This window comes from Erigeron canadensis, chromosome 9, assembly GCF_010389155.1.
Source record: "Erigeron canadensis isolate Cc75 chromosome 9, C_canadensis_v1, whole genome shotgun sequence".
In the NCBI taxonomy this organism is placed as follows: domain Eukaryota; kingdom Viridiplantae; phylum Streptophyta; class Magnoliopsida; order Asterales; family Asteraceae; genus Erigeron; species Erigeron canadensis.
Window position 1 is genome coordinate 28764323 of NC_057769.1, and position 14271 is coordinate 28778593.

Consider the following 14271-nt stretch of genomic DNA (forward strand, 5'->3'; position numbering starts at 1 on the left):
CTGTTTTCAGGGGTGGAGCTTAGTAGGGGGATTGGCGGGGCTAAGTTTTTCTAAAACTAGTTCCAACTAATACAAAAGTTTTTTTTTAAATAAGTCACCATAAATCTATAAATGTATGATTTTTACGGTTCAAGTAAAACCTTTACATCTGGTCCATAAAAGTAAATCATCACAATAAAACTTTATTTTAATAACATTTAATTAAATGATTATGTCTTTTCACATTATATTGTATATAACGATCGGAAAATAAATACGGTTGAGCCCCCCTCAACGTGAAATCCTGGCTCCGCCTCTGCCTATTTTAACAACTTAAACCGTGAGGAGTAGCCCGTCTCCTCTCGTTTTTTCCGCTCGGAACGCCCAAACTCAGTCCCGGGGGCATTCCGCCTCCTTAAAAACCATGGCCCGGTGCATTTGTAACGCGTCAGATTGCTTGGACTTTTGCTTCTTTTTGACCGTTTAAACAAGTTTACACTTTTTTTTCTTTTTTTAACCTTAAACTTAAATCTATACTCAATATATATACATACCTATAACCACTTTACAATTCATACCTCATTTTCTTCTCCTCTTCTTACTATTTTCTTCATTCGCTTCTTTATTTTTTACTCTCAAACAACAAATGGCTAGACCTTGAACTGTATCTGAGCAAACGAAATTAGCGAGAGTTTGGCTCGTGGTGACGGAAGCGAATGAACAAAAGTAAGAACAACAGTGATGCATCATACAAAAGTAAGATAAACAAACAATCTATAAGAGCATGTCATGTGTATCATACAAAGCTAGTAATCCAAGATTCCAAATAACTAAAAAACTACTGTCATGATATTTGTCGGGGAAATTCGAGATAACAAACAAAATAACCGGATATAATCAATCTTTGAAGGCACGTGATCGCTTTCAGGTTGAATCAATTTGGCGGTTCACCCAAACTATTCAATCGGATACAATCAAAGATTAAGAATTTTCTGTGTGGATGTGTTTGAGAGAAAAAAAACCGGAGAAAAGAAAAAAGAAGGAAGAAGAATGATCAGATCATACATGTTACGGGATGTTAATTAGGCCCAATAACTGCCTTTTAGGCAGTTAATTATCATGTTTCGAATTTGGAAAATTTAGTCCCTTGAATTCCGAAAATAAAATTTTCGGAAGGATTTTTATCATAACAATTTAATCGACCCCAGCCAGGGGCTCTACCCCTTGGACCTCGCTCCCAGGGGCTCTACCCCTTGGATCTCGCTCCCAGGGGCGCTGCCCTCGGACCGCCGTACCTTAGGGGCTTCCCCCCTAAGGTCATAATAAATTCAAATAGGGGTGCACTCCGCACCTTCAATCCTATATGATATATTATTATGACGTTACTGATCAAACAAGTTAACCCCAATTACACTAAAATATCCAACAATATTTGTATAGAGAATTTTGCTAGAACTCGGTAGCTAAAACTAATACAAGCCATGACAATTGACCAAAGGATATATATGCCCAAACGATGAGTTGTAGAAGATGGCCAAACTTGTTTCCAAATAGATAATTGGTGATGTAAATTTAGTTATAAAGCATTGTATAATAGAATGGGCAAATATGTTAAAATTTAAATCTAAATTGGATATATATGTAATTATTAATTTTAATTGGGTAGATATGTAATTAAGGTTTTGAAATGGGGGTATATGAAATTCTCTCTAATTTTTTACCCGACTCGAAAATTTATAATATTGATCCATGATTTGAAACGTTACTTGATTTGTAAGAATTATAACTTTTTTATATTTAACGAGCATGGTACCCGCGCAATGCGGCGGTGGTGGTGGAAAAGACGGTTTAGTGGTGTCGGTGATGGTACTATTGGTGGTGGTGGTAGTGTCAAGTGGTGTAGGTGGAAATTTTTAGAAGATAAGGGCTTAAAGTGTTAAGTATTAAAATAAGGGTTTACGGTGTAAATTAATTCATTAAGGGCAAAGTTGGTAATTTATAAAACTCTTTCCATAGTGGGTTTTTATTAAGGGGCAATTTAGTAATTTCGTATGTGACATATGAGTAACTATTTCTATTTTGAGGGGGGTGCAAAATCTTTATAAAGGAGTATAGATATTATAGTTGTAGACTCATAAATCTTGACTTAACTCGAAATCTTGATTGTTTTTACTACGTGAATTGATACGTGATTCGACTCGTAAAAGTTACGATATTAATCGACGTGAATATTTTATATAGCTTATAAGTAAAATTTATATTGTATTATATAATATAACCATAGTTTTAGATATTTAGAATTTTCATATAGTATTTCATTTATTCAATAAAATATCATTCGAGTTACAAAAAAATCAAATCAAAAAGTTAAAGAACTATTATTAAACTATGTACACAAAGATAAAGAGATGGACTTAATGTGTTTAAAAATAAAAATATGAGGCGTTAACTAGAAAATGCCTTCCTATATAGTAAAACATTTTAGCTACACTAGGGTTTATTTTTTTCTATAGCCGCCCTCCTCATATCTTCTATTATAACAAACAATTAAAAGAAACCATCATCACACTCCTTCATATATAAAGATGTAGTATCATTAAAAATAGCTTTTTCATCACTAAAATCTTGGTGTTAAAGAACCCTAATATTTCTAACCGTTTTATCATCTAAATATCATATATCTGTATCTTCTAACATTGTTTCTCCTAATATTATTTCAGTATTTTGTGGTGTTTATCCAACTCATACCAGTTTACAAGTTGTCACGAATCGGACTAAGTTAGTTCAAAAATTGCAAGTCATCTTACGTGTCTGGAGCTAGGTCGAGTCACCTAACGAGTCGTCATTTTTTCCTTGTTTTTTGACTTGACTTATACAAGTTAGCTTGTGACTCATAAGAATTTGACAACTATGGCTACACAATCTGGTATCAATTTTTCATCCATCCCCACAAATTGTATTTGTTAGTAGATATGTGAGTTTGTATACAAGTGGGGGTCTATCCACCTGAGATAGAAACTAATTGCAATTAGTGAAGTTTATCAAATTTCAAATCTAGTGCGCTCTTTATTTGATGCACTTGTCTCGTGAAGACATTTAGGACAAGCATGCTACAATTTATTTCTTCCAAGTAACTAAACAACACGAGGCTTCCATTTGTTGCTAAAACATTCAAATTAGCATTCCTATCAATGTTTTCATTAAGAACCCACTAGAGTGGATACGATATATTCTTATTATTGGACTCTCCAACCATGTTAAGCCCCATGATAGTGGGATGCCCCTCATCCAAGTAATGAGTTATAGACCACGAGGAGCCGTTATTCTCACATATTTGATTGTATATTAAGCTACTAAACCATGGGTATCTAAAAATTATTGAATCTCCATTATTAAGTGCAAATACAATCAAAGATCTGGTATTAGTAGCTCCTCATGGTCTATAACTCATTACTTGGATGACAGTTGTTAGAGGGCTTACAATGGTAAGGGAGTCCGATAATAGGGAGATATCGTATCTACTTCAGAGGATGCTTAATGAATACATTAACGGCAGTGGTACTTTGAATGTTTTAGCAACAAGTGGAAGTGTCATGTTGTTTAGTTACTTGAAAGGAACAAATTGTAGTATGCTTGTTCTAAATGTTTTCACAAAATAAGTGCAACGAATAAAGGTCCTACAAGAACTGAGATTTGACGTAAACTTTACTGATTACAATCTGCATTAAATACTTCCTTTGGTATCCAAACATGTCAAACTCACTTCTAATGTACCTTTGGGGATTGTGGCATGACATAAACTAGTTAGGCCTTGTTGTTTAGGGTATTTTGTGTTGATTCGATGCTTGTGAGTAGGTTGTGATCGTTCTTAAATGTTGGTCCATATTTTCTCATCTTTGGAAGCGTTATTACTTGTGATCGCCTCAGGTGAGTTTTGTAGCCCTTATGTTTATTTACTTTGGGGTGGAAAGTGTACTTGTTGTTAAACGTTAGTCAGTTGAATTTAAACACTATGGTATGGAACGAGATGTAGAATATAGTATTTTATGCTTGTATATATGTATGATGAGCCAAATGTTGCGGATTGTTAAATCCGCATTGTTGTATATGTATGTTGAGCCAAATGTTGTGGATTGACGAATCCACCCCTGGGTATGATCATACCATGTCCCAAGTTGTTGGGTCTGCGTTGTTGAATGTTATGGTGTGTATATATATATATTATGAATATGTATATATGTATGTATGTTGTATGAGTCGTTGTTGTTGAACGTGGAATGTAATGATTTTGTGCTAACATGTGCCCTTCTCAAGGGTTTGTTGTTATGGTTAGGTAAGCTAGCCCTCATATATCGTTAATGGTTAATATCCCGACACTTGATTTTATTGCTTAAATCTATGAACTCATCAACTTTATGTTGACACGTTTTAGTATACTTTTCAGGTGAACAGATTAATCAAAGACGTATTGGATGATTAATTGCATGTGCTAGGATTGGACTTGGACTTTTATGGATCGGTAATTCATTGTTCCCGTTGATGAGTTATGCTTAGGATCGTTAGCCATCTTTTGTACTATCTTTTGTAAACTTTTGATGATGATGTGCTCCTTATCCATATTTAGGATCCTATACTTGTATTTGACTTAAATTGTGTATGGATGATCCAATCCTTTATTGCATTTAGTATTGTCTCTACTTAATTTCCATATCACGCCGAACATTTCTTATAACTCCCATGATTCCGTCTTTTTGAGATGTTACAAACTCGTTGTCACCTTCACCCGCCGTTGATACGACCATTACCTTCGCATCGCACCAATATACGTCTAGTTTAAAATAGAGAGGCCCCTACTTTTACAGAAGCTCACATATACAATACAATTTGTAAGGATATACGACAATTTGATTCCAGAATGGTGTAGCTTCAAAATTCGAGAATGAGGCTTATGTGTGGCACTTGATCCATTCTCTTTCTCTAAGAGTATGTTTGGTAAAAGTAGCTGTAGCTTTTAGTTATAGCTGTAGCTTTTCATCGAAACTATTAGCATGAGTTTTGTTTTAGAGATGTTTGACACAATAGCTCTAGATGCAACTTAAAAGCATAAGATGACTAAAAATGACAAAACATGTCCAATCTATCAACTTGTCGCATGACGATCCATACCAATGTTTCGTACCGATGCGTTTATGTTAATCATACCTTTCACCCAGAGGCGGTACTAAAGGGGGGCAAGGGGCTCTAATGCCCCCCTCAAAATTTAAATTTTGTCATGTATTTTTAAAATTTTTGTAGATTTTTTAAAATTTTCTATAGGTTTTTAACATTTTTGCCCATTTTTAGATTTACTTTATATTAGTTTTTTAATTTTGCCCTCTATGGGATTTTTTCTGGTACCGCCTCTTCTTTCACCCTAACATTCCAATTTTTTTCTATCAACTTTTAAGAAACAAAATAAAATTACTAATACTTTTATCATTCGTTTTTAATGTCAACTTCTAGAAAAAAATATTACTAATATTATACTATTATTCACAAAGAAAGTAAATAACATGATGGGTCGGTGGATTTAATCCCGTTCTCTTTAAAGTGTTTGTTCTTCTCTTTCATCATATCACACCAAAAAGTTGTATATGAATATATGCAAGGTAATAAAAGGGTATTAAAGAAAATTTACACATTGAAAAGCTACATCCCCTTTAAATGCTAGGTGATGTAGTGTTAATTTTTTGGGGCTTTTAGTTCCATTTAAAAAGCTCTAGGTAATGATATCAACAAAAAGCTTTTAATATTTTAGAAGTTTTTGTTCAAATTAAAAGCTAAATCTCTTAAAAATTTTGTGAAAAAACTTATACTAAACACGCCCTAAAATAGCAAAATTTAACATATCAATATTTTTTTAATTAGTAAAGGAATTAACTATTCGTACCCTTAAAATAATTATCTAATATTTTTTTTGAAATATGACATTTAATTTGTTGGAACTTTAATCGTTACAAAATATCATATCACTTAAATTAAAAGTTTAAAACCACAACGTCGATCTCAAAATCTCCCTGGATATCTAACCCAAATACCTGAAATTATCTACAATGTTACACATATAAAAGTAAACACATAAAAATCATGGAACACCGCTACATATTTCTTGACATGGTCGGCTCTAAGAGTGTGCAGGAGGTGCAAGAGAGCCGGGCCCACCATCTTTAAGGGCCCACCATAGAAGTTAAAGGAAAAATAGTTATAGGTGATGTTGAAACTTTAATGGACGTTGTGTTAAATTACACTTCCAAAGAAAGAAGATGACAACAGAGTGTTTTTATATTTTCATGAATATTTGAGCCAAGAACCCTTTTACTTATGACATATTTACAACTTAAACCTTTAAGAGTATAACTTTACCATTTTTGAATATCTATTTCAGTAACTAGCTAGTATCATTCTCTTTAAATAAATTTATATTATTAAATTGTTTATAAAATTCTTTACGTTTCTATTGTGTTTTATTTTTCTTTTAGTTTGAATTCTTGAGATTATTAATAACAACAACATAGTATTTACTCGGTTTAAGCGTATAAAAATAATCATTACAATTTTTTTCAAGCTTCTTAAATAAATTTAGGAAAACCAAAATTAAATCGTAGAAGATGCATCCGGTTAAGGTCTTTTTAATACGTTGAGGGAAAAACCTTGTACATCTACTCAAATAACGGAATTTAGAAAGCTCATACTTTGTTTTGAATGTCAAAAACTAATATCGTCGTAATTATATTTTATTATTATTTTTATTAACTTGGGGTCCATTTTTTATTCTCGAGTCAGGCCCCGACATTTTTTCACATTTTCAAAGACGACACTGTTTCTTGATGCCCAAACAGTGATATAAATTGTCCATAAAACCATAACCATAATTTCATACGACATAAATTCATGGAATTACACTGTTTTAGATTAATTACATAATCAAAAATTAACTTCGACGATATTTGGAGAAAGATTTTGCGAATTGAGGGTAACGACTTTGTCTGCCCTTCGGGTCTTTTAACATCTCAAAGAAACGTATTTATAAATAACTAGTCATATGCCCGCGCGATGCGGTAGTGACGTAGTTATTAATATAAAAGTAATTGGTATAAAAAAAAATATTGTAGTTATTTTAAGAGTTAATGGATGTATGTTGTAAATAATTCTATTAAGAGTATTATAGGTATATTAGTTGGAGATATTTAAATTAGAGAATAAATGAGATGAATAGTTTGGGTAGATCAAGTTCTTTTTGAGAAAAAATAAAATGGCCAAATGCTTTATAAGGTAGTTAAGATAACAGAAAACTTTAAAATAAACTTTTCGTATATTTTCTGATATAAAAAATATCCGAAAGTTTTGAAAATAATACTATTTGAATCTGAAATTTAAAAAGTTGAATATCCAAAGTTTGGATATCAAAAATTTCAGATATCGGAATTTGGAAGTTTCAGGTAAAATCAAGTCGGATGTTCGGATTACGGATTCGGGTACCGATATTTTTGAATACCTCTAATATGTATGTCCTTGTGTCAACATAATGTCAATATCCATGTTTGTTGACGTTTAGGACTTGGTCACTTAGCAAAACATTGTAAAGGATAAGTGGATAACATGGCAGTTCCATTCTCACCAACCCTCGGTGTTGTTTTAAACTTTTAGTTAAGTGGCTATCATAATTTATAGTTTTCTAATTTCTACTATCAGTCTTTTCATTTTATTTTATTTTTCATTCTCAATTTCTCACCAAGGTGTTGTTTTCTTTTAACCACCGTTCTAGGATTAAATGACATTTTCATTCTCATTCAAGCCTGACATTGACCACCTCGGATTTGTAGGTAAATATGAACTTTTATCTTTTTTCGGTTTTTTTTTTTTTTCATTTTCTATTTGTTAATTGTTAAATTAATGTGTTATAGCCTTACAGGGGTCTTGTTTGAAAACTGAAAGATGAAAATTAAAAATAAAAATGGAAAAAAAGTTGAATTGATAATATATACTATTAACATGCGAAAATAAATCAACAAAAATACCATCATGTGAATTATACGAGTACAATTAACAGTCAAAAGTTAAACTTTGTTTGCGATAAGAACGAACCTGGGACGAAACTAGTTACCATGAAGTTGACTAGTGTTATTTTTGACCGTAGGTATTGTTCATGCAAAATTAGACGAGAACATACGATTTTGTACTTAACTGAAAAATGGAAAAGAAAAAAGTAAACAAATAATGTAATAAAGATCCAAAAGAATATATCAAATTCAATATAATGTGTCGGTGATTGATTTTTTGAGTTATTTCGAAAGTATCTCACTTTTATAGTTTTATTTGCCGGGTGAGGTACGGAGACGCGGCAACCATGTGGAGTACATTTTATTTTTCCATTAATGCAAAGTGTTTGTGTGCACTTTGTATAGGTGGGTTTCAAATTAAAGTTCCATGATTTAATAAAGTTGTTGGAATTGAAATATGTAACTAGATCAACTCATCAACGTGACAATGAGACATTCGACTTCGTCATTAATATATGACACGCTTTAAAGTATATATTTACAATCAAATTTTTCTTCAAATTTCCAACAATAAGTTCAAAAAGCATTCCAAACGTATAAGAACTAAATTTAATTTTGTATCAAATATACGGTAAGTTAACGACATTTTTAAAATAGATAGTGATCGACTTAGTTTTTGTAATAATCTAATTTATAATAGTATAAGTCTAAACTGAAAGCAAAAATCAATTTGAGAAAATCAATGTTTATGATGGGTCGATAAATAATTATAACAATTATCTTTTAGTATATAAATAAATAACGATCATATCGTACTTAGATCTAATATATTGTATATCAACTTGTGACCGAAGACGCTAGCTAGCAAATCCCCCTAAAATATTAGATTAATATGTTTAGAGTCTAACATATTAAAATCTTATATATTTATTTATGAAAAATGCTAAACAAAACTCTTAGGGCTTCACTTAACGTGTATAATATTAAGTGGATCCTGGGTTCGAGTCCTACGAAAGACAAACTTGAGATAATCAGGGGATTATTAAGTGGTTGAGATTCAACTGAACACTAGCCTAGTTGGGGATTAGAGGATACCAAATGGTAAATGAGATTAGGGGATTCTTAGCCAATTACTTTTTTTTTTATTTATTTTTAAAACATATATGTTTTTTTTTAATACATATTATATAGCAAAACACAAGCTTATTGATTTAGTTATTATAACTTTATATTTTTAAAATTTTTTTTTTTTATTAACCTCGCTATCTACTATAGGAAATACACACAGAGATATCAATAAAGAAAACACTTAATACATTTGAAGATTATAAAGTTACAAAATGTATATCATGCTTCACATGTCAGTTCTCTCTCAATATATATATCAAAACTAAACTACTGTAATATGAAATACTTATAATAAATAAGAAGATACTTGTAACTTTTTATGTTTTACGAATTTAAATACTACTCGTAATAATTATTATATGGTATTTCATATATATGTAAAAAAAAAAGTATAAACTATTAGCTGTAAAATATTAAATTTAGCCAATTAAGCTAGTGTCTATTTATAAGTTATTTTACCTTGAAATAATTATTTGGGTTCGAGTTTTACATGCTATATTTGTAAGGAGTAATTTTTTTTTTGAACATTATGTAGGGAGTAAATTAATGGGATTTCTCCTGAGTTCCGTATTTAAGAATAAAATAATACAAAATGATAATGATAAACTTAGAGCTTATTATATGCATAAAAAGTGATACTTTATATATCAATAATCGTCTTCTTGAATTTTCATAAAATAAAGTACAAATTTAATGCATCAAATTAATCAATATTAACCGCCTTAAAGAAAATGTCATTAACAAAACTCTAAAAATAAATGTAGCTACATATTATTTCACGTTTATTATACTTAGTAAATTATGTTTTAAATTTGATAAAAGTGAAACCAATAATTTCCAAGATAAGGTTTAAAAATTCTTTTTAAACAAACGTAGTAGGACCAATCTTACAACAGTTAAATTAAATAAACAAAATAAAAAAATATCAAAAAATCACAAGATGTAATCACAACCGTCGATCTGTGACCAATAAACCCTATTTATAACCCTTCATTCCTTCACTTTACCTCTTGCCTCACCCACTCTTCTTTCTCTCTCTAATTTTTTTGTAGATCCAAAAAAAAATCTACAAATCAAAAACCCAGCCATGACTTCTTCAGTTTCTCTAACCGTTGAGAAAACATCAGCCGGCCGAGAATACAAAGTAAAGGACATGTCCTTGGCTGATTTCGGCCGGTTGGAGCTGGAGTTAGCTGAAGTTGAGATGCCCGGTTTGATGTCGTGCCGGACCGAATTCGGTCCGTCTCAGCCTTTTAAAGGCGCACGCATCACCGGGTCATTACACATGACTATTCAGACAGGTGTTTTGATTGAGACTCTAACTGCTTTAGGCGCTGAAGTTAGATGGTGCTCCTGTAATATTTTTTCCACTCAGGATCACGCTGCTGCTGCCATCGCTCGTGATTCCGCTGCTGTCTTTGCCTGGAAAGGCGAGACTCTTCAGGTAGTTATATATATATATACTGTATATGTATAGGATAGATGCGTAAAATAGAAACGAACTTAGGTCACGATCTACAAAAATTATCATTATTAGAAATCTAAGTGAACATGATTTTTTTGATTTTGACATACACTTAAATAATGAGAATTTAGTTATACACTAGGTTTGTTTTATGGATTTTTAATACATCAAAATGAATTGTTCCCTAACTAAGGGTGTTCTCATTTGATTGCCCTATATATATATATATTATGTGTGATAGATGGGTAAAATAGAAACGAACTTAGGCTATCTTCAATGCTGGCGTCCTTTGAGCTGTCACATCATATCTTTACATATCCTTATTCATCTTTATAAATCATTCAAATCCTATAATTTTATCTAAGGACACCTAAAGGCATGCCCTTAGGTAAATGCATCCTTCAAAAAGATCCTTAGTATTGGACACGCTTCAACGCCAAACAATATCTAAGGGCATTTAAGGGCATCCCAATTGGAGATAGTCTAAGGTCACGATCTACTCATTAGTCAAAGTTTGTTCGCCTTTTCAATTAAAGTTGTAGTTTATGAATGGATAAATGCGAAAAATAAAAACAAACTTTTGCTATATAAGCATTTAGCAAAGTAGACATATTTAGTTTATCAAAGTTTGTGTCTATTTTATGAAAATATCCATTGATGTGGAAATAGAATTAAAAAATTCTTAAGGATCAAACCGTAATTAGTTAAAGAAACTTTGTTACCTTACAACAAACAGGAATACTGGTGGTGTACGGAACGGGCTTTGGACTGGGGTCCAGGGGGAGGACCCGATTTGATTGTGGATGACGGAGGTGATGCAACTTTGTTGATTCATGAAGGAGTGAAGGCAGAGGAAGAGTTTGCGAAATCCGGGAAGTTGCCCGACCCGACATCCACCGATAATGCCGAGTTTCAGATCGTGTTGTCGATCATTAAAGAAGGGTTAGCTAGTGATCCGTTGAAGTACCATAAGATGAAGGATAGGTTGGTTGGTGTGTCTGAAGAGACGACAACCGGTGTTAAGAGGTTATACCAAATGCAAGCTAATGGAACATTGTTGTTCCCTGCTATTAACGTTAACGACTCTGTCACCAAGAGCAAGGTATTCATCTGTTTGTATTTTTGTTTATAAAGTTTTGTTTTTTTATGCTAGATTTGAGTAGCTGTGTTGATATTTTCTATTTCTGTAAGTCACCCATGATTTAACTTGCCGAATAGTTGCTAGATCTTGTTTATATTATATTGGGCGAATTAACTTGGAACCCGATGTACACATTACTTCTTTAGTTATAGAAATAGTTGTTAAACTTCATAGTAGCTTGGATCCCTGGGCATCTCAAACTATTGCAAGGCCTAAATTAAAAATTTTAGTTGTCTATATACATATAGGGCCTTGAAAATTTTGAAAATCTAGCTGAATCTTGTTTGTTTGTTTTCATATTGATTTAATAGATTCTTGATGTCAATGAGTAGCAGCTGAATCTTGTTTGTTTGTTTTCATATTGATTTAACTGGATCTCTGGGACTGAATTCGAAAGAAATCTATAATATATGCGTTTGCCAATGTTGATGACTCGGATCAAAACTTGGATTTGACCAGTGCTGGTTTTGGAGACCTTAAATGAGATCAATGTAGGGGCCTGTTATATTATATTAACATATACTCTATTATATTAACACATAAATTAAAGTAAACAAAAAAAGCAAAAAAATAAAATAGCTCAGGCTTATGTTATTGAACTACTAGTAATAACAAGATACTGTTGATGCAAAAATCCAATAAGGGTTATAATGGTACTTAGTTAAAAGGCCAAACATTAAGTCTAGTATACAAAATATTAGGGCCTCAGATTGAGGGCCTAAAGCGATTGCCTAGCCTCATAATACTGTCGAGTCACCTGTGGATTTGACTCGTGACTCCGATTACTCCTGATTCAAGTTCGAGTTTCCATAAACTCCTGAATCTCCCATCACCTAGACCAAGTAACAGGTCTCCAACCTTGGATTATATTATCAAGCTTGCTGAATAGTAACTAGATCTTGTTAGTTTCTGTTTTATGGATCTGAATCTTAAGTGTCGACCAGAAGTTGAATGTGATGTAACATGTGTGTTTATTTTATATAATTTGTGAGTTTGTATTGATAGATAATTATACTTGCTCAACAATGATGAATTATTAACTGGTTTGATTTGATTTTGTTATAGTTTGACAACTTGTACGGATGTCGCCACTCTCTCCCTGATGGTTTGATGAGAGCCACTGATGTTATGATTGCTGGAAAGGTTGCTGTTGTATGTGGATACGGAGATGTTGGAAAGGGTTGTGCTGCTGCCATGAAACAAGCTGGCGCTCGTGTCATTGTTACAGAAATTGACCCCATCTGTGCTCTTCAGGCTACCATGGAAGGTCTCCAAGTCCTAACCTTGGAAGATGTCGTCTCCGAGGCTGATATCTTCGTCACCACCACCGGTAACAAAGACATCATCATGGTTTCGGACATGAAAAAGATGAAGAACAACGCAATCGTCTGCAACATTGGTCACTTTGACAATGAAATCGACATGCTTGGACTTGAAACCTACCCTGGTGTCCAGAGAATCACCATCAAGCCCCAAACGGACAGGTGGGTCTTCCCCGAAACCAAGACCGGCATCATTGTGTTGGCTGAGGGTCGTCTCATGAACTTGGGTTGTGCCACTGGTCACCCCAGTTTCGTGATGTCATGCTCTTTCACCAACCAAGTGATTGCCCAACTTGAGCTATGGAAAGAGAGGACAAGTGGCAAGTACAAGAAGGAAGTGTATGTGTTGCCCAAACATCTTGATGAAAAGGTTGCTGCACTACATCTTGGAAAGCTTGGAGCCAAGTTGACCGTGCTCACCAAGGACCAAGCTGACTACATCAGTGTGCCAGTTGAGGGTCCTTACAAGCCACTTCACTACAGGTACTGAGAGCCGGTTGTAACGGGAGGTTTGAAGAGAGGTGGTTTTTGTGACTGCTCTCGCTATAAGATACATCTTCGCTATGGCGTTTTAGGGTTTAGTTGTGTTATTTTTACGGGAGTGTTGGCGGGATGAAACTGCTCGATTAATTTTTTTCCTGAGAAAAAGTCATTGATGTCAGTTTGAATAAGGGTGTTTGTTTGAAGGTTGTGTAATATCATTGTAGACTTTTTGGGTTATGCTTTATTTGCTCCTCTGATTTATGCTTATACTTATTTTTGCATTGCCAAATATTTGATAAAAAAACATCCAATCGGTACCTTTCAAAAAAATAATAATACAGTATTTGATTAAATTATCCAATCCGTAACCAAATTAGAGCATATCACCAAATATCCGTTTCTTAAATTTGTAGAGCATTCGCAGGTTGACACAAGGGCTAAAAATGGCTTCAGATTTACGGTTCAAGGGTTCGTACTTCGCACTGTACGGACGTACGGCAATATGAGGTTCGATGTAGTCCTATTAACGGAACGCATTTAGATCATGGATGTGAATGTGAAGAGCTTATAAAAAAAATTACTAATGAGATGACACACCAAATGTGACCTTAGTCTTGATTCTTGAATATGTTCTGGATTTAAAGGTTTAGAAAATGATTATCTAACAACTTAAATCCACACACAAAAAAAAGAAAACTTGGATAAAAATAGAGG

General features: G+C 33.1%; 1 protein-coding gene across 1 annotated transcript; it reads left to right on the forward strand.

Annotated features, from left to right (window-relative positions):
- Window positions 1–10162: 10162 nt before the first annotated feature.
- LOC122583978 (adenosylhomocysteinase-like) lies at window positions 10163–13794 on the forward strand. The gene is made up of 3 exons (XM_043756346.1): window positions 10163–10590; window positions 11348–11713; window positions 12818–13794. The coding sequence occupies exons 1-3, from the start codon at window positions 10234–10236 to the stop codon at window positions 13562–13564; spliced, it is 1470 nt and encodes a 489-aa protein (XP_043612281.1). The 5' UTR covers window positions 10163–10233; the 3' UTR covers window positions 13565–13794.
- The last annotated feature ends 477 nt before the right edge of the window (window positions 13795–14271 follow it).

Coding starts and splice junctions, on each gene's coding strand:
- LOC122583978 (XM_043756346.1), top strand. CDS start 10,234: ATGACTTCTTCAGTTTCTCTAACCGTTGAGAAAACATCAGCCGGCCGA. Junction 10,591..11,347: donor GGAAAGGCGAGACTCTTCAG/GTAGTTATATAT, acceptor TACAACAAACAG/GAATACTGGTGGTGTACGGA. Junction 11,714..12,817: donor ACTCTGTCACCAAGAGCAAG/GTATTCATCTGT, acceptor ATTTTGTTATAG/TTTGACAACTTGTACGGATG.